General features: G+C 48.1%; 2 protein-coding genes across 6 annotated transcripts in view; one reads left to right on the top strand and one right to left on the bottom strand.

Moving 5' to 3' along the window:
- Positions 1 to 860, bottom strand: part of RNF14 (ring finger protein 14) — a 26,502-nt gene extending 25,642 nt beyond the window's left edge. The window contains exon 1 of the mRNA XM_032158196.2: positions 740 to 860. The gene's annotated coding sequence lies outside the window, so the exon portion shown is untranslated. The remainder of the gene's footprint in view (positions 1 to 739) is intronic.
- On the top strand, positions 798 to 26,987 carry PCDH12 (protocadherin 12). 5 transcript variants are annotated; one of them, XM_058439951.1, is made up of 7 exons: positions 798 to 1,206; positions 4,682 to 4,771; positions 8,723 to 8,846; positions 14,427 to 16,966; positions 20,346 to 20,443; positions 22,366 to 22,517; positions 26,159 to 26,987. In XM_058439951.1, exons 2-7 carry the CDS (start codon positions 4,763 to 4,765, stop codon positions 26,575 to 26,577), a joined length of 3,342 nt encoding a protein of 1,113 aa, XP_058295934.1. In that variant the 5' UTR covers positions 798 to 1,206; positions 4,682 to 4,762; the 3' UTR covers positions 26,578 to 26,987. The 5 variants fall into 5 exon arrangements, with proteins under 5 accessions (XP_058295934.1, XP_058295933.1, XP_032014085.1 ...); XM_058439950.1 differs by having other exon boundaries at positions 4,682 to 4,828; XM_032158194.2 differs by lacking the exon at positions 4,682 to 4,771 and having other exon boundaries at positions 13,693 to 16,966.

The raw sequence follows: 26,987 nt of genomic DNA, 5'->3' as shown, positions 1-26,987 counted from the left end.
ACATTTGCAAATGGGATGACAGATTCATTTATGCAGTTTATGGTTTTAGGTTAGTGTTCTCCATCTGACTGCACATTAGAATCTCCTGAGGAGCTGTTTTTTAAAATCTCAATACCCAGGCCACACCCCAGAACAATTAATTCAGGCCTCAGTAGTTTTCCAAGTTCTCCAGGTGATTCCAATATGCAGCCAGGGCTAAGAACTTCTACTCCAAACAGTGTTTCAACAGTTCCTCATGACCTACCCTACAAGATTTCAGCTTGTGAAGCTGTCACTTGGAATCCAGTACCTCAATTCAGGTTGCTAACCCCCATTTCCTTCTCATTCTATCCATTTGGACCTCGGGTGTCCTGGTCTGGGTTCAGCTCGCCACTCGGCGTACGGAGTCGTTTGGGCGACTGCCCAAAAACAGGGGCAGGCCCAAGCCTAGCTATCAGCCCCAGCGCTGGGATCAGAGGGCGCAATGCGGGCGTGTGAGCTGCTGGCCAGCCTGGGGCGTCCCGAAGGAGCAGGGCCCACACCTTCTCCTTCCTCCTCAGCGTCCCGCAGGGAGTCCCGGCCAGCCGGGCTGCGGACGCCCGGTCCCAGGTTTGAGGGACTGAGGCCCGCTGCACAGTCCCGCTCCAGTCCCCTTCTCTGCCTGGCGCGCCCAGAGAGCTATCTCCACAGTACCTTCCGGGAGCCCGGCAGTGCCGAACCCCAAACTTCCGCCCTCCGCCCTTGCCCGAGGCCCCCTCACCGTCGCCAGCCGACCAGGCCTAGAGACGCCCTGCTCAACCGGCGCGCCGCCTCTTCCGTTCTCGGTAGCTGTCAGCTGAGCCAGGCGGATCCCGCTGGTGCGGCCGCCGGCGTAGGGAGGACTCTGCGCAGCCGCGGTGGTCGCCCCTCTCTCTCGGGCGCCTCCCGGAGGCCCAAGGCGGCGCTGCCGGCGCGAAAACCGTCACCCCCACCACTGCGAGCGCCGTCCTCGCAGGAGGCTCTTTTCAGTAGTTCCGATGGGGCCCAAGAATTCGAATTTTTACCAATCTCTAGAGGGGATCATGAGGCAATGGTCTACCTAGGGCACAGCCTCTCACAACAATTCCAGACCTGCTTCTCTAAGTGGACTAAACAAGCCTACTTCCTCCCGTTTACCTTCTCAGAAATGCTGCCGGTCTTTTTGGCACTCCACTGTAGAAGCACACATTCATCGCTCACGTCATAACGGTAACACCGACCGCATTTATTTATTGAGCAGTTAGGATGCTTCAAGCACTGTGATAAATGCTCTACGTAAATTTTCTCTCTATCTTCGATGTAATCTTATAATCTAGCTACCATTTATTATTCTCACTTTACAAATAAGGAAATTGAGACTTAGGTGCCAGAACTTACCAAGGGTCACATGATTATCTTCAGGCTAAGCAGGAATTAAAATTATATGCTTCCTACCTCACACCATATGCAAAAATTAACTAAATATGGATCAACGACCTGAATGTAAGAACTAAAACTATAAAACCCTTAGAAGGCCGGGTGCAGTGGCTCACGCCTGTAAACCCAACACTTTGGGAGGCCGAGGCGGGCGGATCACGAGGTCAGGAGATCGAGACCAGCCTGACCAACATAGTGAAACCCCGTCTCTACTAAAAATACAAAAAATTAGCCGAGCGTGGTGGCAGGCACCTGTAGTCCCAGCTACTCGGGAGGCTGAGGCAGGAGAATGGCATGAGCCTACCGAGATTGCCCACTGCACCAACTGGCAAAGAGAGACCCACAACTTAGAAGAAAATGTAGGAGTAAATATTTGTGAACTTGGATTAGGCAATAGTTTCTTAGATATGAAACCAAAGGCACAAGCATCAAAGGAAAAAAACACATAAATTGGATTCACCAAAACTAAAAACTTTTGTGCTTCAAAATGTCAGAAGTGTTTGAACCAGAGCAACTTCATCTTGAGTAGGGGCTGGGTAAAATAAGACTGAGCAACCTACTAGGCTACATTCCCAGACAGTTAGGCATTCCAAGTCACAGGATGAGATAGGAGATCGGCACAAGATACAGGTTATAAAGAACTTACTGATAAAACAGCTTGCAGTAAAGAAGCCGGCTAAAACCCACCAAAACCAAGATGGCCACAAGAGTGAACTCTGGTCATCCTCACTGCTACACTCCCACCAGCGCCATGACAGTTTACAAATGCCATGGCAACGTCAGTAAGTTACCCTATATGGTCTAAAAAGGGGAGGCATGAATAATCCACCCCTTGTTTAGCATATTCTCAGGAAATAACCATAAAAAAGGCCAACCAGCAGCCCTTGGGGCTGCTCTATGGAGTAGCCATTCTTTCATTCCTTTACTTTCTTCATAAACTTGCTTTCACTTTATGGGCTCCCTCTGAATTCTTTCTTGTGCGAGATCCAAGAACCATCTCTTGGGGTCTGGATTGAGACCCCTTTCCTGTAACAAAAGAACACTATCAAGAAAATGAAAAGACAACCCACATAATAGAACAAAATATTTGCAAATCATATGTATCTGACAAAGGTCTACTTATCCAAAATTTATAAATAAGTCCTGCAACTCAATAACAAAAAGACAAATAATCCCATTTTAAAATAGGCAAAGGATCTGAATAGATTATTCTCCAGAGAAGATATGCAAATAATAGGTAAGCACATAAGAAGATGGCCAACATCATTAGTCATCAGGAAAATGCAAATGAAAACCACTATGAGAAACCACTTTACACCCACTATCTGGCTATTTTAAAAAGACAGATAATAGCAAGTATTGGTGAGGATGTGGAGAAATTGGAACCTTCATATACTGCTGATGGGACTGTAAAATGGTGCAGCCATTTTGGAAAACAGTTTGGCAGGTTCTCAAAAAGTTGAACATTGTTACAATAAGACTCAGCAATTCCACTCTTGAAAACATATGTTTGCACAAAACCTTGTAGACAAATGTTCATAGTAGCAGTATTCACAATAGCCAAAAAATGGAAACAACCCAAATGTCCATCAATAGATGAATTAACAAAATGTTATATTCATACAATGGAATATTGTTCAGCTATAAAAAGGAATGAAGTGAACCAAGATTGTGCCACTGCACTCCAGCCTGGGTGACAGAATGAGACCCTGTCTCAAAATAAAAAAAAGTAATGAAGTACTTAATACATGCTGCAACATTGATGAACCTTGAAAACATTACGCCAAGTGAAAGAAGTCAAACATGGCTGAGTGTGGTGGCTCACGCCTGTAATCCCAGCACTCTGGGAGGCCAAAGCAAGTGGATCACCTGAGGTCAGGAGTTCGAGACCAGCCTGGGCAACACAGTGAAACCCCGTCTCTACTAAAAATACAAAAATTAGCCGGGCATGGTGGCACATATGTGTAGTCCCAGCTACTCAGGAGGCTGAGGCAGGAGAATCATTTGAACCCAGAAGACAGAGGTTGCAGTGAGTCACTGCCCTCCAGCCTAGGTAACAGCGAGACTCTGTCTCAAAAACAAAACAAAACAAAAAAGTCAAACACAAAAAGCCATATATTGTTTTTAATTTATATGAAATGTCCAGAATAGGCAAATCCATAGAGACAAAAAGTAGTTTAGTGGTTGCCAGGAACTGAGGCAGGAGGGAATGGGGAGTGACTGCTAATAGATACTGCTAATAGATATGGGGTTTCTTGGGTGATGAAAATATTGTGGAATTAGAGAGCAGTGATAGTTGTATAACTTTCTGAGTGTACTAGAAACCACTGGATTGTATACTTTTGAAGAGTTAATTTTATTGCATGTGAATTATGTCTTAATTAAAAAAAATTTTTAGGTACAAAGCACTGTTCTCAGCATTTAAGTGGAATACAGAAATGTTGGCTCCTTCTACTGGGACCCATCAAACTAATGTGCTCCTCACAATCTAATAAGCTCCTGCGTCTGCTTTTTCATGTATTTCTTCCTCCAAAAGAGTAACTTGCAGAGCTAGGACTCTAACCCAAGCCTACAGGATTCTAAAGCTCTTGCCACCGTTGCCTCCCAGGCAGGATTAGATTCATGGGCCAGCAACCCATGCAGTCACGTAGGGCCCTGCACTTAGAAGGGCCCCAGATTTAGAAGTGTCCTGCTCTTAAGAATGATACAATGGACTTTGGGGACTTAGGGGGAAGGATGAGAGGGGGACGAAGGATAAAAGACTACAAATAGGGTGCAGTGTATACTACTCAAGTGATGAGTGCACCAAAATCTCACAAATCACCATTAAAGAACTTACTCATGTAACCAAATACCACCTGTAACCCAATAACTTATGGAAAAATTAAAATAAAAAAGAAGTGCCCTGCTCTTGATTTGATGCTGTGCTGTCACCCTCTTGAAGTTCTTGATAATTTTTGAATGACAGGCTGCATTTTTATTTTGCCCTGGGCTTTGTAAATTATGTAGTTGGTCTTATACCCAGGACAGAGAAAAAAACCAAGTGAATAAATCAGGGCACCCAAGGGATTACCTGGCTGCCACAGAGAGAACCTTGAAATACAAATAATCACTTCTAATTTTCTGTACTATAAATCTTGATTGTCACAAAACAGAAACCAAAATACCCTTCTAATAGATACCAAAACCAGAAACATATCTCTGAAAAATGCAAAGGAAGGAAGAAGAATCTCCAAAACCATTCATTAATATCATTATTCATGTTTAGCCAAAGGAATAAGACCAAGAGCAAAACGCACAGCAACCCTACCTCAGAGTGCTCAGAGAGGGGAGACCAGAGACCTCTTCGATGCAAAAAGTGAGGAAGCCCATGCACCAACCAGCTTGGGAAATTCTCACAAAGTCAGAGCAGAAGGTGAATTGTGACATCACGTCATGACCTCGTGTCAGAGGTCATAGGATAGAGAAAATAGAAAGAGTTTCAAAGCAGTGTTAATAATGTACTGAATGTTTAAAGTGAACTAAAGATTTAGAGTCAATTTTGAGGACAAGATTGGGTAAAGAGAGCCTTCTAATAAGTTTTGTTTTTGACTCTAGGAAAATAACAGACTTTTGTGTCTTTGGTCTCATGTGCCTGGTTAGTCTTTTAAATTGCACTCTCCCCGTGTGCCTAGCCCTCCACTGTGCTAAATATTTCACATACATTCTCTCATTTAAATGCCCAGGACCCTATGACTTAGGTAATTTCATGTGCCCACTTGACAGAAGATTAAATTGAGGCACTAAGATTTGTTTTTTTAATAAGGCCTTTTATATTTACACAATTACTATTTATGACATTTTTATTTATTTTTAATATAAAAAGATGTAATAAAAGACAGCAATGCCATAAAGGTGAAGTCAGATGTATTATATTTTGGGGTTTTGTTTTGTTTTTTTGAGACCGAGTCTCACTCTGTCACCCAGGCTAGAGTGCAGTGGCACAATCTCAGCTCACTGCAACCTCTGCCTTCCGGTAAAGGGTTCAAATGATTCTCGTGCCTCAGCCTCCCAAGTAGCTGGGATTACAGGTGCATGCCACCACACCTGGATAATTTTTGTATTTTTAGTAGAGATGGGGTTTCACCATGTTGCCCAGGCTGGTCTTGAACTCCTGGGCTCAAGTGATCCACCTGCTTCGGCCTCCCAAAGTGCTGTGACTACAGATGTGAGCCACCGCACCTGGGCCACTTTTTTTTTTTAAAACTTTTAAGTTCATGGGTACACGTGCAGGTTTTTTATGTAGGTAAACTCGTGTCACAGGGGTTTATTGTACAGATTAGTTCGTCACCGAGTGACGAAATATTAAGTCTAGTACTTATTATTCTTCCTGTTCCTCTCCCTCCTCTCATCCTCTACCCTGTAGTAGGCCCCAGTGTCTGTTGTTCCCCACTTTGTGACCATGTGTTCTCATCATTTAGCTTCCACTTACAAGTGAGAATATGTGGTATTTGGTTTTCTGTTCCTGTGCTAGTTTGCTAAAGATGATGAAGGCACTAAGATTTGGCCAGTATCACACAGTGGTGGAGCCAGGGTTAGAGCCAATTCCTCATTAGTCTGACTCTCTCCAGGAGCCTATAAGAGAATAAGGGTTTTTTGTAACAAATTCACAGACAGTAAAATAGTTCTGGCCTTAAGAACTAAACAGGGCCAAACACAGTGGCTCACACCTGTAATCCCAGCACTTTGGGAGGCCGAGGTGGGCGGATCACGAGGTCAGGAGATCGAGACCATCCTAGCTAACACGGTGAAACCCCATCTCTACAAAAATACAAAAAATTAGCCGGGCATGGTGGCGGGCGCCTGTAGTCCCAGCTACTCTGGAGGCTGAGGCAGGAGAATCACTTGAACCCGGGAGGCAGAGCTTGCAGTGAGCTGAGATTGCGCCACTGTACTCCAGCCTGGGCAACAGAGCGAGACAACGTCTCAAAAAAAAAAAGAACTAAACAGGGAGGCCCTGGGGAAGCAGTTAGGATTCGAGTTTATGATTTAAGGATAGGTGAGAATGAGAACACAGACAGAGAAAGAGACCCAACTCCCACCCCCTGTCCCCAGGGACACCAGATGATGACGGAGCCTAGGGAGAGGAGAGGTTACAGCGTACAACCTAGACCAGAGGTCGGGACCCAGGCCATGGAGTGGAGAGTAGGAGTGAGTCACAAACTATGGCTTGTTACTATAGGGGTTAGCAGACCTGATGGTGCCTGCATTTGTTTCCATCCATCACTGGCATCCGGTGGCTGTCCAGAAACTTTGCTGAACTCATCCCCCCATCCCAGGGGGGACTGCCTCCTTTTCCATGGCCACCACTCACAAGCACTCCTGCAACAAGCCCTTGAACATACAGGGGCAGCAGTGTGGAGAGGAAAACCCTGCCCAACTCTTGGATAAAACTGAACCGTAATGAGCCCTACCCCAGTAGAGAAGTATCCCTGAATTCTTGCTGGTCTCTTGTCATTGTGTATTTGCTCATCATGTAGATCTTAAAAGTCTATTATCATGTGGGCATCTGAAACATTGTTTTAAAAAAAAAATAGAGGCTTCGGACTAGGCGTAGTGGCTCACGCCTGTTATCCCAACACTTCGGGAGGCCGAGGCAGGTAGATCACCTGAGATCAGGAGTTCGAGACCAGCCTGGCCAATGTGGTGAAACCCCGCCTCTACTAAAAATACAAAAAAAAAAAAAAAAAAAATTAGCTGGGCTTGGTGGCAGGTGCCTGTAATCCCAGCTACCCGGGAGGCCGAGACAGGAGAATCACTTGAACCTGAGAGGTGGAGGTTGCAGTGAGCCCAGATCGCACCATTGCACTCCAGCCTGGGCGACAGAGTGAGACTCTGTCTCAAAAAATAAAACAAAATAAAAAAAAATAGAGGCTTCATCCTAAAAAATTGGAAGTGCCTACACTAGAAGCACAATTATAAATAACTAATGCTTAAAGTGCTGCTTATGTCCCAGGCCCCACTCTAAGTGCTGTATGTTAACTAAACTAATCCCGACATCAACCTTATAACATAGCACCGTCATCATCATCATCATTCCTATTTTAAAGCTAAGGAAACTGATCATAGATAAGTTAATTGGCTTGCCATTGTCACACAGATGGTAAATTACAGAGCCAATCCCTGAACCCAGGCAATTGGTGCCCTGGGCCCACATCATTAACCCCATTGCTGTACTTAGACCAAGTCAATACTTGGCTCAAGGAAAGTGGTCAGCTGGGTCTATAAGGAGAAATAGCCAGATTACCTGCGTGACCAGCTTCCCCAGCCAGTGCAACCTAAACAATAACTCAGGTCAGGTCAGCCCAGGGTTATATAAAGATAGACTGCTACAAGGGCTTAAGGTGGCTGACAGTATAAAATGTTTTCTGTGCTTCTGATGCAAGGTAAAATTTGATTTACAATAACAGGCACAAAATGATCATGTTTATACTCGCAACCTGGCATTTTATTATTATTCCCCTGAATAACAGTGAAAAGAGTTTTGTAACCCCAAGGTAACATGGCTCTGCAAGGAGGAAAGAGGGGTGAGATTTAGCAGCAGCTGCCATCATAAATCAGTGTGTGGCTGTTTCTCTCAGAGCTCCAGGCTCAACTCCTGGCTGTCATAAACTTATAAAGGGAAGCCCCATGAGAATTTATGTAATGATGGGAAGACTCATTTTCCTTCCTGCAAGAGTCTTTCTGAAGCATGGAGAGAATTAGGCCGATTAGATTCTATATGAAGAAAAAAAACCAAGCCAATGGTTTAGAGGAAGGGAAAATGTGGGTCAACTTGAGCTACTTCCCTTGCCAAAAAAATGACCTTGCAAATAGAGAGGAACATGCTGAATTCCACCAAATAAATGACTGACTGGATGACCAAATGATTTAATAAATGAGTGTAATCTAGGCTTCCTCCAGAATTGTTCTTTCGTGTAAAATAGTTCGATCTTGGAGTCACCCAGAAATGCTGAATACATAACAAGGCCAATCAACAGAGTTCGCTTCTGAATATTCATGCACAGATGATGCTCCCAGTCAATATGTTTGATTTTTTTTCTGTTTACTGATAGATTTTCAAATTCACTGTGTAAACCAAAATTCTTTAAAAAAAAAAAAAAAGGAACTTGTGTTGAAAGCATACATTATTTCTGGGCAGAGTTGTCAGATTAAAATATCTATACTAAAAATTATTCATTGTTTATCTGAAATTCTAATTAAACTGGGCACTGTGTATTTTTATTTACTAAATCTGGCAACCCCTTTCTGGACCAATAACCCTACGTAGAGGAGCGGACAGAAGATAGCTTCTAGGGGACATGCCTGCACCTGGGAGTTAGAAGGAAGGAAAACCAAAGAAGGAGCCAGAGAGGCAGATAGAGGAGTCTGCAGAAATCTGGAGAGAGAACCAGGTGAGTATGGAGCTCTAATGAATAGTGACACACATGTCAGGGAGAGGTGGGGACCATGAGGATTCTGGGTTAAGAAAGGCCTGATCGCTATAGAGTTTGGCCTTTGCAATGGGGGATGGTGATTCTGAGAATTTCTAATGAGTGGTTCTCGATGAAGTTAGGGTGGAGATAAGGATGCATGTCGGAATCACCAAGAATATATCAAAATTGAAATCTATACACCAGAAGTAGTGCTCTTCCTCTCGAGGGTTGGGGAGAAAGACATGTGTGTGTAACTCTTATCAACCCAGAACTCAAGTGGTCCAGTTTTGGGTCCATGTTATGGTTACTAATGCACAAAATAAATTTGGAAAAGAACATATACATCTTTTCTTGTATTTTTCTTAAAACTCATGAAGGAGGTCTATAATTTGCAATAACGAATTCAAAAGTCCTTTTCATCTTCATTCTACCTCCTTCATAGCCTCTGCTGTTGTCTGCTGTACTGCTCTCCATAATTTTCTCAGATTGCAGAAATCCCCCTCCTCCCGTCTATTTATTTTTATCACGTAAATCAACTTAGCCTCTCTTTCCAGCAAAAAGGTCCAATCAAATTCCCCAACCCTGTCCCAAATGAAGGGTGCGGAACTGAGCTGGCAATTACAGACTATTCTTTGGCAGTATTCTGGGAAAGGGAAAAGTATGAATTTTCTTGCCCTGTCCCTGGTATTTTGTAAAGCTTTCCAAGTGACTTTGATATCTGGACCCTTTTGAGAACTGCCGCTCTTAACCAAGACATAAAGCTTTTTCATTTCTTGAAAGGTCCTATTTCTTGGCAAATTCCTCCCTTCAAAGTGCATTCTTTTTTCTGCACTGACCCCAGAAAGAGGTGTCATTGTGAGGGAGACAGCCTGTCATCTGTCTCAACAAAGTCCACAAAGTGCCCTGCTAGGAGCAGATAACCCAGAACATCTACCTGAGTCTCCCAGTCAAGATTCCTGGTCTGACTAGGAATCTAACTTCAATAAGATCTTCCTGAAAAAAGATGCTGAGCTTGGATGGTCCAACCACCTTCCTACCTGGGATGAGCCGGAGGATACTTCTTGGCTTCCCCAAAGCTATCTTGGTGGTGATGCTGTGGCAACCACAGGGGAGATTCACGAGGAGCCAGCCTGGAAGACCTGAGCCCTGGAAGTGGGCAGCCAGCCCAGCGGGACATTCATAGGGGCGAGGTGTGATCTCAGCCTTCATTCAGCTGGCCTGGGAGTCCTCCAAGGGTCAGAGTCACACCTTACTGGTCTGACCCCTCAAGGTTCCTTAGGACTCCAGGTGTTTTAAGAAGATTCTCTGACCCCCCACCCCTCCCACCTCATCCCTCAGCCCTCTCTGTGGTTAAGAACCCAAGTGTGAACAACCCCAAGGTTGGTGGTTAGTGAGGCCTTCAAGCGCAAACCCTAACCCTGCCCTTTGTAAAAAAATATTTTGGACTTGAGGGAGGCTGTCCTCAATTGTTTCAAACCTATTTCAGAGTACCTCCACTCCTTCAAACCTATTTTCAAAACTCAGGAAAATGTCGCCTTTCCAGACGAACTCTAGTGACAGCTCCATTCACCCCTTGGCATTTGACTGCTAAAGATCAGCTGACCCCTGCTGCCAGAAGGAGGAGAGAAAATTGCTAAACGGGACCTCATTCCCAGAAGTGATCACCTTAAAAAAGTCTGGGCCTTGTTTGCCAGCTTTGAAATCTCAAAGAATAATCTTAGCTTCATGCCCCCAGTGTGAATAAAACAAACAATAAAAACCACCTATGAAATCTAAATTCAAACTTTCTTGTGACCTATGCATCATTTTTTTGCATTCACATTCCCAGTCAAAACACACACACACACACACACACACACACACAAAACAGATATATAACTGCATGTAAAATATATATATAAAAAACAATGTCCTCTGAAGAATATAAATGTTAACACAAGTAAAATTATCATGAATTCCATAACTCCTTCTGTGGCCTTGGTCCACGTTAGGTTTTCCATTAAGAAATACTATTATCATCAGTGAGTAGCTTCTCCTGTTGTATTCTTCTGTGCAGCACGGGGCTGGAGCTGTGGATATTTATGAACCCCAGGCACCCACTTCCTATCTTCGTGGCTGTCCCCGGTCCATGCCTCTGTGCCGTTTTCTCTACCTTTGGCCACCAGATAGCGCTCTGGAAACGAGTTTTCTGCATCAAAGCTCCCCTGCATTACTCTCAATTAGGCTCCCTCCCTCTTCTCGGTTCCCTTCCAGGCTATTTTCCAGGGTGCAGCCAAAAGGCCTTTCTGGAGGGCACATCTGTGTGATCTTGGGCAAGTTACCTAACGCTCTGTGCTCAGCATCTTCAATGTGATGGCATGGCTGTGAGTGTGTCATGATAGGATGTAGGTAAAGCACTCAGGACAAGGCCTGGCATGTGGTCGCTGTTCTCATTATCCTGCGTTGAGCTTTTTAAAAGCACTCCACGACCTTCAGGACAAGGTCTAAATTCTTAGCCACGGGAACCCAGGCCACTGCATCATCTGAGGACCCCTGCTTATGTCCCCCGCCCAACCTTCCTCCCTACGCTACTGCACTGACCCTCTTGCAGCACAGCTAGGAGCCAGCCTGCCCACCTCGGTGCCTTTGCCCATTTTGCTCCCGCCACCAGCTTTGCCTCTCTCCTGCCTATTCAACTTCCTGGGGCTCACTCCTCCAGGTCCGTCAGGATTCAGCGTGTGCCCCCCATGAGGAGCCTCTGGGACCCCCAGGCCTGATTCCAGAGCCATTCCACTGGCCTCTCACCTTTCATTTTCCCTGCCCTCACCTGCGACTGTCAGCCCCTCGCCTTGCTCACTGTCAGGCACACAGGGGGACGGTTGCGGGGCGGACAGTGAGGCTGTCACGTGGGCTAACTACCAGCAGGGGGTAATGGGCACCCTTGTGTCCCTGAGCTCCCAGGGGCTCCTAGTAGCTTAGGCAGCACCTTGCCCACACCAAGCTGAGGGAGACCTGAGAAATGGGATTCCTGCCAAAGAGGCAAAGAAAAAAGTGAAGGGACAAATGCAAGGCCATCTTTGCCATTTGCATATGAGGCATAAAACTTGGAACATAATAAACAGCAAAATCATAGTCCCTATGTGCTGAGTGCCTTCTCTGAGCCAGGCCCTGTGCTGAGTCCTTACCCCATCTTGTGAGATCGATGACAGCCCTCAGAGAAGGAAACAGAGGCTGGGAGAGGTTAAGTCCCTTGTGCAGTGTCTCAGAGCTTGTGGGTGGCGTGTCTGTCTCCAGGGCCATGCTGTAGGAGGTGGCCCTGGATTCAGGCCCCTTGCTATGGTTTAATGGGTTTCAGTGAAATAGTTGGGAAACCTCAAGGGTGGGATATGGAGTTAAAGGAAAGAAAAGCCAGAGAGAAAGGGAAAGAGTGCAGGTGACTGTCCCTTAGCCACCCGTCCTGATGGCCACAGGCCTCCATGCCAATAAGCCCTGACTAGTGCCACTTGGGTCCAAACATGGCACCTCTGGCCCCAAGGGCTTAGTAGCAAACACCCATCTAGGGAAGCTGGTCTTCATTCTCATCACCTCGAATGCTTCACAAGCCTCAGGGATCAACCTTGAAGTGGGTATAAGGCTGGGAGAATGTTGGGGGCAGCAAATTGAAGGGCACAATGAGAAGCAATAAGCCCACCTCAAAGCCCACCCAAGCAAACTGCACATTCACCTCCTTCCTTCCTGAATTTCACCTTATGAGGAGGTGAGTGGGAGGGAGGGCATCCCTTAAAACATCTAAAAGGAGAGTTGGGGGCAGCAAAGGAGTTGTGCTTCACGGGACTCTTATAAACAGAACAGGGGAGAGAAGAATTGGAGGAAGGGGGAAAGACATAGATGAAAGGGAGGGGAAGGTGTGGGAGAGGGAAATGTATAAAAGCTTCCAAGAGGAGTGGGAGGCTGGGGGTTCCCCAGACAGAGACTCAGGCTGGACCAGATGCAGAGAACAATGGACTTCAAGGCTGGAGGGGGGCAGAAGGGAAGCGGGAGGAGAACCACACAGTCAAGTCACACAGGTTCTTGCAGCTTCTGGAATCAAGACCATGGGCACCCTCATAGGTCAGTGTGGGCAGGGACTGCCCCAGGGCCAATCCAAGATCCAGAGGTAGCCATAGGGTGTGACAAGTTGTGCAGATTACAACACTCACCCCTTGCAATAACGTCACTGCCTGTGACTCCGGGCCAGGCCCAGGCCAAAGCCCTTCATACATCATTTTGTTTAATCCTCACGGTTTCCTGCTGAAAGGGCTACTATTCTTACTCCCATCCCCACTCTATGGATGAAGTAATGGAGGCCCAGAGAAGTTAAGTGACTTGTCCCAGATGACACAGCTGGTAACTTGCAAAGTCAGAATTTGAACTCAGGCAGTTTAGCTCTGATGGCTGCTCTGTTCATTACAGCTGTTTTCCAGTGAGACAAAAACGGGTGATCAGGGCAGAGTCAAGACAGAGAGGTAAACAAGATTGGGAAAAAGACAGGAATGAGAGGGGAACAATGGGGGAAAAGATAGGAACAAAGAGGGTTGGGGAAGGGGAGAGAAATAGGAAACACGACTTGCCCGGGAGGGGCATCAGTCCACGTGCAAGCAGGTGGAGGCTCAAGTTTTCTCCTCACTTGGTGATGCAGAGGCTCCCTTTCCCTCAGCAGCCGCCTTGCTGCGTGGACAGCAGCTTCCCATCTGGCCTGTCCCCGGAGCCCCGGCCTCATCCTCCTCAGCGGCAGGCCACTTAGCTTCACAGGAAATGCTCTTTCTCTAATTGGCATTGAAACTCACAGCCCTCCCTTTTCCTGTAGGTGGGGTTTCCATAGGAAAAAGCTGCTTCTCTGTTTCCCCAGCCTAGCAACTGTTTGGAAGTCAGAGTCCCACATCCTGCTCAACTGGGTCAGGTCCCTCTTAGACCAGCTCTTGTCCATCATTTGCTGAAGTGGACCAACTAGTTCCCCAGTAGGGGGTCTCCCCTGGCAATTCTTGATCGGCGTTTGGACATCTCAGATCGCTTCCGATGAAGATGGCCTTGCCTTGGGGTCCTGCTTGTTCCATCATCATCTAACTATGGGACAAGGTTGTGCCAGGAGGTCTGGGGGAAGGAGCACAGGGCTGATCAAGCCATCCAGGAAACACTGGAGGACTTGTCCAGCCTTGAAAGAACTCTAGCGGTTTCTGAATCTAGCCCACTTGGCGGTAAGCATGATGCAACTTCTGCAACTTCTGCTGGGGCTTTTGGGGCCAGGTGGCTACTTATTTCTTTTAGGGGATTGTCAGGAGGTGACCACTCTCACGGTGAAATACCAAGTGTCAGAGGAAGTGCCATCTGGCACAGTGATCGGGAAGCTGTCCCAGGAACTGGGCCGGGAGGAGAGGCGGAGGCAAGCTGGGGCTGCCTTCCAGGTGTTGCAGCTGCCTCAGGCACTCCCCATTCAGGTGGACTCTGAGGAAGGCTTGCTCAGCACAGGAAGGCGGCTGGATCGAGAGCAGCTATGCCGACAGTGGGATCCCTGCCTGGTTTCCTTTGATGTGCTTGCCACAGGGGATTTGGCTCTGATCCACGTGGAGATCCAAGTGCTGGACATCAATGACCACCAGCCACGGTTTCCCAAAGGCGAGCAGGAGCTGGAAATCTCTGAGAGCGCTTCTCTGCGCACCCGGATCCCCCTGGACAGAGCTCTTGACCCAGACACGGGCCCTAACACCCTGCACACCTACACTCTGTCTCCCAGTGAGCACTTTGCCTTGGATGTCATTGTGGGCCCTGATGAGACCAAACACGCAGAACTCGTAGTGGTGAAGGAGCTAGACAGGGAAATCCATTCATTTTTTGATCTGGTGTTAACTGCCTATGACAATGGGAACCCTCCCAAGTCAGGCACCAGCTTGGTCAAGGTCAATGTCTTGGACTCCAATGACAATAGCCCTGTGTTTGCTGAGAGTTCACTGGCACTAGAAATCCAAGAAGATGCTGCCCCTGGTACGCCTCTCATAAAACTGACCGCCACGGACCCTGACCAAGGCCCTAATGGGGAGGTGGAGTTCTTCCTCAGTAAGCACATGCCTCCAGAGGTGCTGGACACCTTCAGTATTGATGCCAAGACAGGCCAGGTCATTCTGCGTCGACCTCTAGACTATGAAAAGAACCCTGCCTATGAGGTGGATGTCCAGGCAAGGGACCTGGGTCCCAATCCCATCCCAGCCCATTGCAAAGTTCTCATCAAGGTTCTGGACGTCAATGACAACATCCCAAGCATCCATGTCACATGGGCCTCCCAGTCATCACTGGTGTCAGAAGCTCTTCCCAAGGACAGTTTTATTGCTCTTGTCATGGCAGACGACTTGGATTCAGGAAACAACGGTTTGGTCCACTGTTGGCTGAGCCAAGAGCTGGGCCACTTCAGGCTGAAAAGAAGTAATGGCAACACATACATGTTGCTAACCAATGCCACACTGGACAGAGAGCAGTGGCCCAAATATACCCTCACTCTGTTAGCCCAAGACCAAGGACTCCAGCCCTTATCAGCCAAGAAACAGCTCAGCATTCAGATCAGTGACATCAACGACAATGCACCTGTGTTTGAGAAAAGCAGGTACGAAGTCTCCACGCGGGAAAACAACTTACCCTCTCTTCACCTCATTACCATCAAGGCTCATGACGCAGACTTGGGCATTAATGGAAAAGTCTCATACCGCATCCAGGACTCCCCAGTTGCTCACTTAGTAGCTATTGACTCCAACACAGGAGAGGTCACTGCTCAGAGGTCACTGAACTATGAAGAGATGGCTGGCTTCGAGTTCCAGGTGATCGCAGAGGACAGCGGGCAACCCGTGCTTGCATCCAGTGTCTCTGTGTGGGTCAGCCTCTTGGATGCCAATGATAATGCCCCAGAGGTGGTCCAGCCTGTGCTCAGCGATGGAAAAGCCAGCCTCTCTGTGCTTGTGAATGCCTCCACAGGCCACCTGCTGGTGCCCATTGAGACTCCCAGTGGCTTGGGTCCAGCAGGCACTGACACACCTCCACTGGCCACTCACAGCTCCCGGCCATTCCTTTTGACAACCATTGTGGCAAGAGATGCAGACTCGGGGGCAAATGGAGAGCCCCTCTACAGCATCCGCAGTGGAAATGAAGCCCACCTCTTCATCCTCAACCCCTATTCGGGGCAGCTGTTCGTCAACGTCACCAATGCCAGCAGCCTCATTGGGAGTGAGTGGGAGCTGGAGATAGTGGTAGAGGACCAGGGAAGCCCCCCCTTACAGACCCAAGCCCTGTTGAGGGTCATGTTTGTCACCAGTGTGGACCACCTGAGGGACTCAGCCCGCAAGCCTGGGGCCTTGAGCATGTCGATGCTGACGGCGATCTGCCTGGCTGTGCTGCTGGGCATCTTCGGGTTGATCCTGGCTTTGTTTATGTCCATCTGCCGGACAGAGAAGAAGGACAACAGGGCCTACAACTGTCGGGAGGCCGAGTCCACCTACCGCCAGCAGCCCAAGAGGCCCCAGAAACACATTCAGAAGGCGGACATCCACCTCGTGCCTGTGCTCAGGGGTCAGGCAGGTGAGCCTTGTGAAGTCGGGCAGTCCCACAAAGACGTGGACAAGGAGGCGATGATGGAAGCAGGCTGGGACCCCTGCCTGCAGGCCCCCTTCCACCTCACCCCGACCCTGTACAGGACGCTGCGTAATCAAGGCAACCAGGGAGCACCGGCGGAGAGCCGAGAGGTGCTGCAAGACACGGTCAACCTCCTTTTCAACCATCCCAGGCAGAGGAACGCCTCCCGGGAGAACCTGAACCTTCCCGAGCCCCAGCCTGCCACAGGCCAGTCATGTTCCAGGCCTCTGAAGGTTGCAGGCAGCCCCACAGGGAGGCTGGCTAGAGACCAGGGCAGTGAAGAGGCCCCACAGAGCCCACCAGCCTCCTCTGCAACCCTGAGACGGCAGCGACATCTCAATGGCAAAGTGTCCCCTGAGAAAGAGCCAGGGCCCCGTCAGATCCTGCGGAGCCTGGTCCGGCTGTCTGTGGCTGCCTTCGCTGAGCGGAACCCCGTGGAAGAGCTCACTGTGGATTCTCCTCCTGTTCAGGTACCTGGGGCATGGGCGGCTCTTTCTGTGGTCACTCCTGGACCACCAGAAACAGAATCAGACATCCCCATAACATGCACAGTCCTCATGTTTCTTCCTTAGGCTTACCTGGCACTTTCTGATGCTTTGGATAGCAATGGTTCAGGGCACAGCTTTGTGATTGGCTGAACTTAGCTGTGTGACCCTAGGCAAACTCCTTACTGTCTCTGGGCCTTAGTTGTCTTATCTGTAAATTAGAAATGATAGTAAGAGTATCTACCTTGTAGAGTTGTCCAGAGGACTTGATCAATTAATTCCTATAAGGCATTTATGGTGCCTCACAAGTAGACACACAGCAAAGGTAGTGATTAAGAGTATAAGCTTTGGGCAAGGTTGCCTGGGTTCAAATCCTGGCTCCACTTCTTCCTAGCTCTGAACCACAGGGGAAGTTAACGTCTCTGTTGAAGATGTCTATGTTAACAGCACCCATCTTCTAAGTTTGCTTGAAAATAAAATGAGTGAATGCTCTTAATGCCTATAGAACAGTGTCCATCCGACCTGCAGTCAATACTCAGCAAATTATTACTATTACTTCCTCAAAGCACTTCTCCATCTCCACTCTTTGTCTGCCTTCATCTCATCTGGGCAACCTCCCTATAAGGAAGGCCAGCATAGACATCATTGCACTCAAACCCAGGTGCTGCAAATAATTTGTCTGAGACCCCAGAGCTTTCTGGCTGGGCCTGCAGGATGGGGCAGTGGAAATAACCTTAGAACTTTACAGTTAGGCAGATTGGAGTTTAGATTTCAACACAGACACTTAGGAGCTGGGCAACCTTGTACACGTCCTTCAACATCTGAGCCTCATTTTCCTCATCTATAAAATGGGGATTATGAGACCAAACTTACCCTGCGTCTGCCTCCTTAGAGTGTGAGGGCTAAATGAGATGATGAGTGACAAAACGTCTAAGGACCTGGGATTTTCTATACACAAGTGGGGAAACCTTTTCAGGGACGATGCCTGATCTCACACCCATATCTGCTTCTGTGAACCTCAGATATTTTCACTGTGCCAGGCTGCCCGCCCAAGGCACACTTCTGTTTGGCCAGGCCATCAGCTCAGGTTTCCTGTGAAGCAAAACACAGTTTCCTTCTCTTATTCCCTCCTCAGGAAGCCACCTGGAGATGGCCCAGCTGTTCTCTTAGGAATCTTGCCCTGGGATCAGTGCAGACCCAGAGGTTGCCAGAGCCAACCATTCATTTATCCTTCCATTCATCCATCCATTTATCAGGTGCTTTTTGGATAAACTCTGTGCTGAACACTGTGCTGGCTGCTGGTAGACAGGACAACAGAGAATAGGCCCTGTGGGTGACCCCGCTGAGGTGATAGAAAGAAAGGTGCCCATTTGGGATCAACTTAAGGGTAAGAGGCAACTTGCCCAATGCTCATATCTTTCCAGCAGCACATAGCGTCAAATCTGAGTTTAAATTCCAGCCCTCCCACTAATTTCTGTGTAGCCTCTGTGAGCCTCCAATTCCACCTCTGCAAAATGGCCACAATGGTATCTCTTCCCTTAGGCTGTTGTAAGAATTAAATGAGATTATATACCACTGGACAATCATTGTTTATCATGGGATCTATTGATAAGCTCATTTAAACCTCATAACCCACCATATGACATGGGTCTCATTAATATGCACTTTTTTTTACTGTTGAGGAAACTGAGGCTCAGAATGCTTAAGTAATTCCTCAAGGCCACACTGATGGGAACTGGGGCAGGGACATATTTAGGATTTGAACCTGAGTCTGACTGATTTGAGTCTGGGCTGTAACTGTGAAGTGACCCTGAATGACAGTGCTCAGCATAGGGCTTGGCATGTAGGGAGTCATGTCATGAAATGGCAGCTGTCACTTGAGCAAAGGGTGGCAGGTATCTTAGGAGGGCTTCTGGACCTGGGCTGGGAGGTGGGATCTTCCCCGAGGCAGGCAATAAGACCCTGAGTCTCCCAAGTCACAGTGAAACCCCAGTCCTGGCCATCTCCTCTTCCAGCTCTCCTCTGAGGTTGACACTTCCCACCTCAAGCTGCACAGAGGGGCATGGTGGACCTCCTAAGGGACGAATGGGGGTGGACCCAGGAGGCGGAAGCAGTGTTTCTAGGAATAACAGTCCAAACTCCTTGCTTTTGCAGAGGATTTTTAACTTTTTCAAACCATTAATCCTGACAACACTGAGAAGCAGCCTGTGTGGGTATTTCTAGCCCCCTATTAGAGATGAGGAAACTGAGGTCTGAGGAGGTCTAAAAACCTGTCTAATGCTATACAATAAGCTACAAATGGCCTTGAACTAGAACTCCACCTCCCAGGACTTGATCTGTTGCCTCTCCCTCCCAATGGCCTATAGGGTCTGGCCCTGATATCTCACCCATCCCCTACTCCATTCTCCAGTCTTTCTGAAACTCTACCTTCTCTTCCAGCCTTTCAGCGTGCAGTGCTTCTGCCTGAAAACCTCCCCACCCCTTGCCCAGACCTTCATTCTCTTTCCACTTGCCAAACTCCTATGGAGCCTTTGGGTCTCAGCAGAGGTGCCTGGCATGCAGTATGAACTCAGTAACATCTGCTGAAATGAATGAATTAACTTAATCCAGTACCACCCCCCTGCTTCCTCCCTGCTCCAAGTTGGGTTAGGGGCCCTCTGCTCCCACAGAGCCCCTACTCTTTCCCTACGCCCAGAGGCAACCCCTGTGGTAAACATTCTTCGCTGCCCTGATCTCCAGCCAGCCTCCCTGTGGGGCTGCCTACAACCTTCACATCCTGACAGATGTGACCATGCTGAGGGCAGCAGCTGGGTCTCCTTCTCCTTCTTACTCCCATAGCAACCACCCTGCCTGGCACTTATTAAGTGCTTGTTGAATGAATGAGAAGATGAATAAATGAATAATTCAATGACACCATTTTGCCTTCTCTACAACATAGTCTTACATCTGGTCAACAAAAATTGGCCGAATGTCCAAATACTGCTAAAGGGGAACATAACTCTTTAAGATAATCTTCATCAAAGTAACAACAAATTGATGGTCAGGAAATGCCTTTTTCACCCCTATCTCTCAGAGTCCAACAGGCACAGGACACTCGGAGGAATGAGTATGAGGGGACGGGCCCAGAGGGTCCTCTTGCTCTCCTTCAGACACTCAGGTCCTGGGGTGACATGACAGAGCAGGGGACCAGCCCGCCCAGGTCCCTGTCTCTGTCACTGGGCACCATCCCCCATCTGATCACGCAAACATCTGAAGCTAGAGGAAAGACTATAAAAAGAAAGCACCGGCATTGAGGGAAACATCCGGCGAGGAAGTGTGCTGAGTCGGAATTGTGTGGAGTCAACAGATTTTTCCTGTCTTGTAGCAAATCTCCCAGCTGCTGTCCTTGCTGCATCAGGGCCAATTCCAGCCCAGACCAAACCACCGAGGAAATAAGTACTTGGCCAAGCCAGGAGGCAGCAGGTAAGCAGCACGTAGACCCCACAGGCACCTCAAGGCCCCTACTGGCCACCCCTCATCTCTGCAGCCTCTGTGAGTGAGGAAGGGTGAGCACATGCCAGACACCGGTCCCCTGGGAGGGTGCAGCAGAAAGCATCCATCCTCCCACCCTGGGAGGCTTGGTCGTGGGGTGACTGTATTGATAGTATTTACAGGACCTAAAAGTCCTGTAGGACTAACTAGCTGTATTGATAAATGCTATCAATACAGTAGTCACCAAGGAAATGACTTTATCCCTGAGACTGTATTTGTCCCGATTACAGAGGTGCTGTAAATTGCCTTTATATCTGTAACTGTCACCTCTCTTTCTCTTGACCCATAAAAATAATATGAAGGCTCCCCACTAAAGACATGGCTGTGTGGGCGTGTCCCTTTGGGCAATCCCAGAATTGAAGAGACCTTAAGAGAACATCAAATCCAACTTCTTGTTACTGATAGAGAAACTGAGGCTCTCAGTAGTTTGATTCAAACCAGCTATGTAAACTTGAGCAAGTGAGATAATCTCTCAGGACCTTGGTTTCCCCATCTGTAAAACAGAAGCCATCCCATTTCCCTTGTGGTAATGGGGTGAGGATTTCATGATTAATTGTATTCTAAGCCCATAGCCCAGCAACTGACACATAGTAGGTGTACACACAATGCTAACTCCTTTCCCCTTGAAGCAATTTTGCTAAAGGTCATGTAACAAGTGAGTGGCAAAGCTGGGACCAGCTCTCAGAGTTCCTGACTCCTGCATCAGTGCTCTTGCCCTGACAACTTACAGCTTCTTTTTACAAGGATGGTGAGAGGTAGTGTACTGCAGGGGTGAGTCCACACACTCCACAGTCACACTGGCCTGGATTTGAATTCTTGCTTTATCTCCTAATCTATGGGGACCTTGGGCAACCTGCAAAATCTTCACAAGTCTTGGTTTTCTCATTTGTACAATGGGGTGATTAAAGAGAGCCCCTTACAGGTGTGGAAGGTTTGAATGAGACGGTTGCATCGCATGAGGCCTGACTCAGACTCACTGCTCAATAAACATTAGTTGTCATTATCACCCACACACTTGCCACCTCCCTGCTCATTTCTTCACAGCAGCAGAAATGGCTACAGGGGAAAAAACCAAACAAACAGAAGGACTCCTATGCCTTAAAACCCCTCAGGGAGGCTTCCTACCTGCTGGGATGAGGGTCCAGGCCTGTCCCCAAGTGTCTATGGGAGAGAGGGACCAGGATGGAGACAGCAGGAGACTGGGGTGCAGGTAGCAGATTCTGAGCAGCTTTAGGCTGCCTCACTCCAGCTGCACCCTCCATAGGTCTGCCCTTCTGGCCTGGGATTTGGCCTAAAGTAGGAAGGAAGGAATGTTCAGTCACTCATTAAGTATTGATTCAGCACCCACTGTGTGCCACGCCCTGTTCTGAGCATCAGTGAGGGAGCAGGGAATGAGACAGGCAAAAATCCCAGCCTTGCTGGAGCTCTTCGCCTACGGATGGATGGACGACTGCACTGGCTCCACTGAGGTTTACTAAACTCCTCCTGTGTGCCAGGCAATGCCTAGGCATGGGAGGGGCAATGAGAATGATATCAATGAACTCACCTTCACTTCTGTCTGCTGAGTGCTTACAATGTGCCAGGCTCTGTGGTAGGCCCCTTTACCTACAACGTCTCATTTTACCCTCACAACACCCTGTGAGGTGGGTGTTATTTATTACTCCCATTTTACAAATGAGGAAACAGAGTAAGAGGACGGCGGGAATCACATGATCCAGGTTGGTCTGACTCCAGAGGCCAGGCTGTGTATCCAGTTCCCTATACGGGTAAATGAATGCAAACATGAATGGGCATGAATGAATGAATCTATGTGGGAATGTCCCTACACATGGACTGGTTGGTTTCTTTTGCAGGAGTGCAATCCCAGACACAGATGGCCCAAGTGCAAGGGCTGCAGGCCAGACAGACCCAGAACAGGAGGAAGGGTCTTTGGATCCTGAAGAGGACCTCTCTGTGAAGCAACTGCTAGAAGAAGAGCTGTCAAGTCTACTGGACCCCAGCACAGGTAGGGACCCCCTAGAATCACCTTGACCCTGCTTCTGCCCCATGGTGTCCAGGCTTCAGAGTTCTGCTCCAATCCACTGCAGGGAAAAGCCATTCTGTTTCTGTGGAGGAACATCAGCAACATTTAACTTCCCTAGCACCCTTGTAGCCTCAGAAAGAATTTTAAAGACTGGCTTCTACTTTGGTTTTTTTATTTTTTATTTTTTTTTATTTTTAGACAGGGTCTTGCTCTGTCACCCAGGCTGGAGTACAGTGGCATGATCACAGTGTGATCACAGCTCACTGCAGCATTGACCTCCTGGGCTCAGGTGATCCTCCCACCTTAGCCTCCCAAGTAGCTGGGACTACAGGTGAGCACCACCACCACGTCTCACTAATTTTTTTTTTTTTTTTGGTAGGGACAGGGATTCCCCTGTTGCCCAGGCTGGTCTCCATCTCCTGGGCTCAAGCAATCCACCCACCTCAGCCTCCCAAAGTGCTGGCATTAGAGGCATGAGCCACCTGTAATCAAAGCCAACGTAGGCACCTGGCCTACGTTGATTATTCATTTTAAAAAATCATCGTAAGAATAGTGACCATGTCAGGCACTGGGGAAGCATCTTATGTACTTTATCTCATTTAAGCCTCCAACCATTCCCCTCAAGTAGATAATTTTACCTCGAATTTACAGATGAGCAAACCGAGGCTCAAAAAAATCAAGTAGCCTTCCCAGAGTCACCCAGCTCACCAGTGATCGAAGGGGAGCCAAACCCTGAGCCAGCCTGTCCTCTATGGACTTCTTACCACTCATTTGCATTTGGTGTGTTTCAATACCCTTTCACCCTGGGAACCAGGTCAACTCTTTAATATGCTAACAATTGCAATGAAAACAAAAAGATCTTTTTGCAGAGAAATAATTAGCTTTGACAATAAATACATAATGTGAACTTGAATTCAAGAATCTGCTAGCGCTCCCCACCCCTGCTGTGGACATTGGTCAGCCTCCTTTGGTAACACACTCCACGGCGGACCATCCCTGTGCTGTGGTTTTCTATTTATGTAGTTAACACCGTTTCTCATGTGCTCCATCTGGCTGCAGACACACTGAAGGTACGGCAGGGACTTCTCTTTCCTTGGTTAAAAAAATATTGCTAACGCTTATTGGGCACTTTCTATGTGCTAGACCCTGCTCTAAGGACCTCATGAGAAAATCTTATGAGATAGGGGCTATTCATTATCCCCATTTCATAAAGGAAAAATGTGAGGGTCGGGGTGTTTAATAATGTGCCCAAGGTTGTGCAGCTCGTGGATGGTTATTAACACAGGCAGTGTGGCTCTAAATTTTAGAGCCGTGTTGTTCAATGAGGTAGTCACTAGCCACATGTGGCTATTTAAATTTAAGTGAATTAAAATTAAATAAAATGAAATATTCAGTTCTTCTGCCGTACCGGCCACATTTCCAGTGCTCAATAGCTATGTATGGCTCGGGGATATAGCTTTGGATTCTGTCTCTATTGGTCAGTTCTGGCTGGAACCTGTGGGGTCAGTTCCCACACGGTCCTGCTTGCCCACAGCACAAAGGGTACTGAACACAGGGGCACTGTAAGGAGTTGGGGGTAAGGAAAGAGGACGGGCAGAAAAGCCTTTGCTGCTCACAGGCTGGACTGCCATGGGGAGACTGGGATGTTGCTGCTTCAGATCTGCTTCAGATTGCTTCAGATTTGCTGCTTCAGATTCAGATTGCCCCACTTGAGAATGCGACCATGATAATGTTTTACTGGTTGCATGAACTCACTGAACCTCACAACAACTCCACAAAATAAGTACTACTGTCTTACCGCTTCCTAAAAGGAAACGGGAGCTTAGAGAGGTTAAGCCATTTTCCCAAGGTCACCCACACTGCCCCTAAGCGGCAAAGCTGGGAAATCAAACCCGGGTTGGCCCAGTGCCCACCTGCAGCTAGAACTGGTGGGTGATGCTTGGTGAATTCAGCATCACTTTTCAGCTGTTCTCATACGCCCCAGTGATTTTCTCATTCCAAGCTTCACTCCTTCTGAAGCTCTCTGACCCATGTAAAAGGAAAGGCCTGATTTTATAACACCAAGAGTTCCATCCAACCTTATAGCCTCAGAGTCTCAAGGAACTAAGGTTTGCATTTCCCAAATGTTGAAGGTTAATATTTATGTTCATTCAATCATTCAACAAACATTCACTAAGTCCCAGGCATGGGGCTAAACACAAGGATCCAGTAGGGCAGGAGCCCAACACTGTCTCACAACCTGCACAGTCCAGAATGCAGGACAGAGATTCATTTATCAGTACAATAAATGACTACACGTACTTTGGAATAACTTTTTCAAATTACATAAGTAGTATTTGGTTAATATAGAAAAACATAGATAAACAAAAAGAGAATGGATTGCTTCTGCCCAGAGGTAATTTCAGTTAACATTTTGACATATCTCCTTCCAGTCTTTTATTCTGTGCACAGATTTTAAAGTAACTCACCTTAGGCAAACATTAGATAAACGTTAAGTAGATGTTGTGCTTTTTTTTTTTTTTTAATTTTTTTAAGACACTGTTTCTTAACTATAAGACTTATAGTTTCTTTCCTCTGGCTTGGTCTCTACCATCAGGCCTGGGACCGGTTTCTTGAAACAGGATTTTCTGTTAAAGGGATAGGAAAAGAAGTGTGACTGTGGCATTGCAAATGTAGGGGCCAGTTGTTTGAATTCCCAGCCACCAGGCTGACTTGCCACTGCCACTACCCCAGTCCCTTTCCCCGGACAGCCCTTGGACAGGCAGCCCTTCCCCAGCCTGACTCTAGGCCAGGGTTCCAGCAGCTTGAGAGATTATGTTGAGGAGGATTTGAGGATCTGGGGCCAGGTGGTAACAGTGCAGACCTTAGGTAGCCTGGGAATTCCAGAGGCCCCAGCTGGGCACCTGGAGTATCCAGGGGGAAGAAGGGCCAGCTCTTCAGAGAGAGGGTAGGGTGGTGCCATCATAGGGAGGCTTCAAAGTCATCAGACCTGGCATCAAATTGAGGTTTGGTTGCCTCGTAGATGTGTGACTTAACTTCTTTCAGCTTCAGTTTCCTCATCCATCAAATGGGGATAATACTCTTGACCTCAAAGGTTTGCGTGGAAGTTAAATGAAATAATTATGTAAATTGCTCATCACATAAGTACCTAATATGTGGTCCCTATTATTATGGATGGGAACAAAAGGCAGCACCAAGTCAGGAACTCCAGCCTTGGCTAAGAAGAGGGATTTTCCCTCCATCCTCAGCTAGTGGAGCCCTGAGGGGAGAAGGCGCCGAGGGGTAAAAATCCTGGATGAAATATAGAAGACACTGAGACTGGAAACACAAGCCCAGATTGGGAAATTCATCAGAAAAAGGCAAATTTCTGCTTCTAGGCCTTCTCCTCCTGCTGCTGCTTCCCCACTCGGTTCGCCCGGGTGTGTCAGTCGACTGCTTTCCTACCCAGGGAGCTTCCCTGTCAGGGCCTCTTCCTTCCTGTCCCTGTCTGGCCACTCTGTCTGTCCCCTGCCATTTCCCTTCCCTCCTTTGTCCACTGCCTTTGCCCTGCCCATTGCCCCACCCTCACCCGCCTGGCCCTTCCCGGAGCCTGGCCCTCACTGTGTCCCCTCCTCCCCCCACAGGTCTGGCCCTGGACCGGCTGAGCGCCCCTGACCCAGCCTGGATGGCGAGACTGTCTTTACCCCTCACCACCAACTACCGTGACAATGTGATCTCCCCAGATGCTGCAGCCACGGAGGAGCCGAGGACCTTCCAGACGTTCGGCAAGGCAGAGGCACCGGAGCTGAGCCCAACAGGCACGAGGCTGGCCAGCACCTTTGTCTCGGAGATGAGCTCACTGCTGGAGATGCTGCTGGAACAGCGCTCCAGCATGCCCGTGGAGGCCGCCTCCGAGGCGCTGCGGCGGCTCTCGGTCTGCGGGAGGACCCTCAGTCTAGACTTGGCTACCAGTGCGGCCTCAGGCATGAAAGTGCAAGGGGACCCAGGTGGAAAGACGGGGACTGACGGCAGGAGCAGAGGCAGCAGCAGCAGGTGCTTGTGAACATACCTCAGACGCCTCTGGATCCAAGAACCAGGGGCCTGAGGATCTGGGGACATGAGCTGGTTTCTAAAATCTTGTAACTCACTAGCTAGCGGTGGCCTGAGAACTTTAGGGTGACTGATGCTACCCCCACAGAGGAGGCAGGAGCCCCAGGACTAACAGCTGACTGACCAAAGCAGCCCCTTGTAAGCAGCTCTGAGTCTTTTGGAGGACAGGGACGGTTTGTGGCTAAGTGTTTCCTGGCAAAACATATGTGGAGCACATGTTTTGGGCTCTGTTTAAGCAGAACAAATGCCACGGAGTATCACAAGTAGGAAAGGATGGCCTTCTTGGGTAGCAGGAGTTAGGGGGCTGTACCCTGGGGGTGCCAGGAAATGCTCTCTGACCTACCAATAAAGGAAAAGCAGTGA

This window comes from Hylobates moloch, unplaced genomic scaffold, assembly GCF_009828535.3.
Source record: "Hylobates moloch isolate HMO894 unplaced genomic scaffold, HMol_V3 SCAFFOLD_6, whole genome shotgun sequence".
NCBI lineage: Eukaryota > Metazoa > Chordata > Mammalia > Primates > Hylobatidae > Hylobates > Hylobates moloch.
This window is presented reverse-complemented; position numbering and strand designations above follow the sequence as displayed.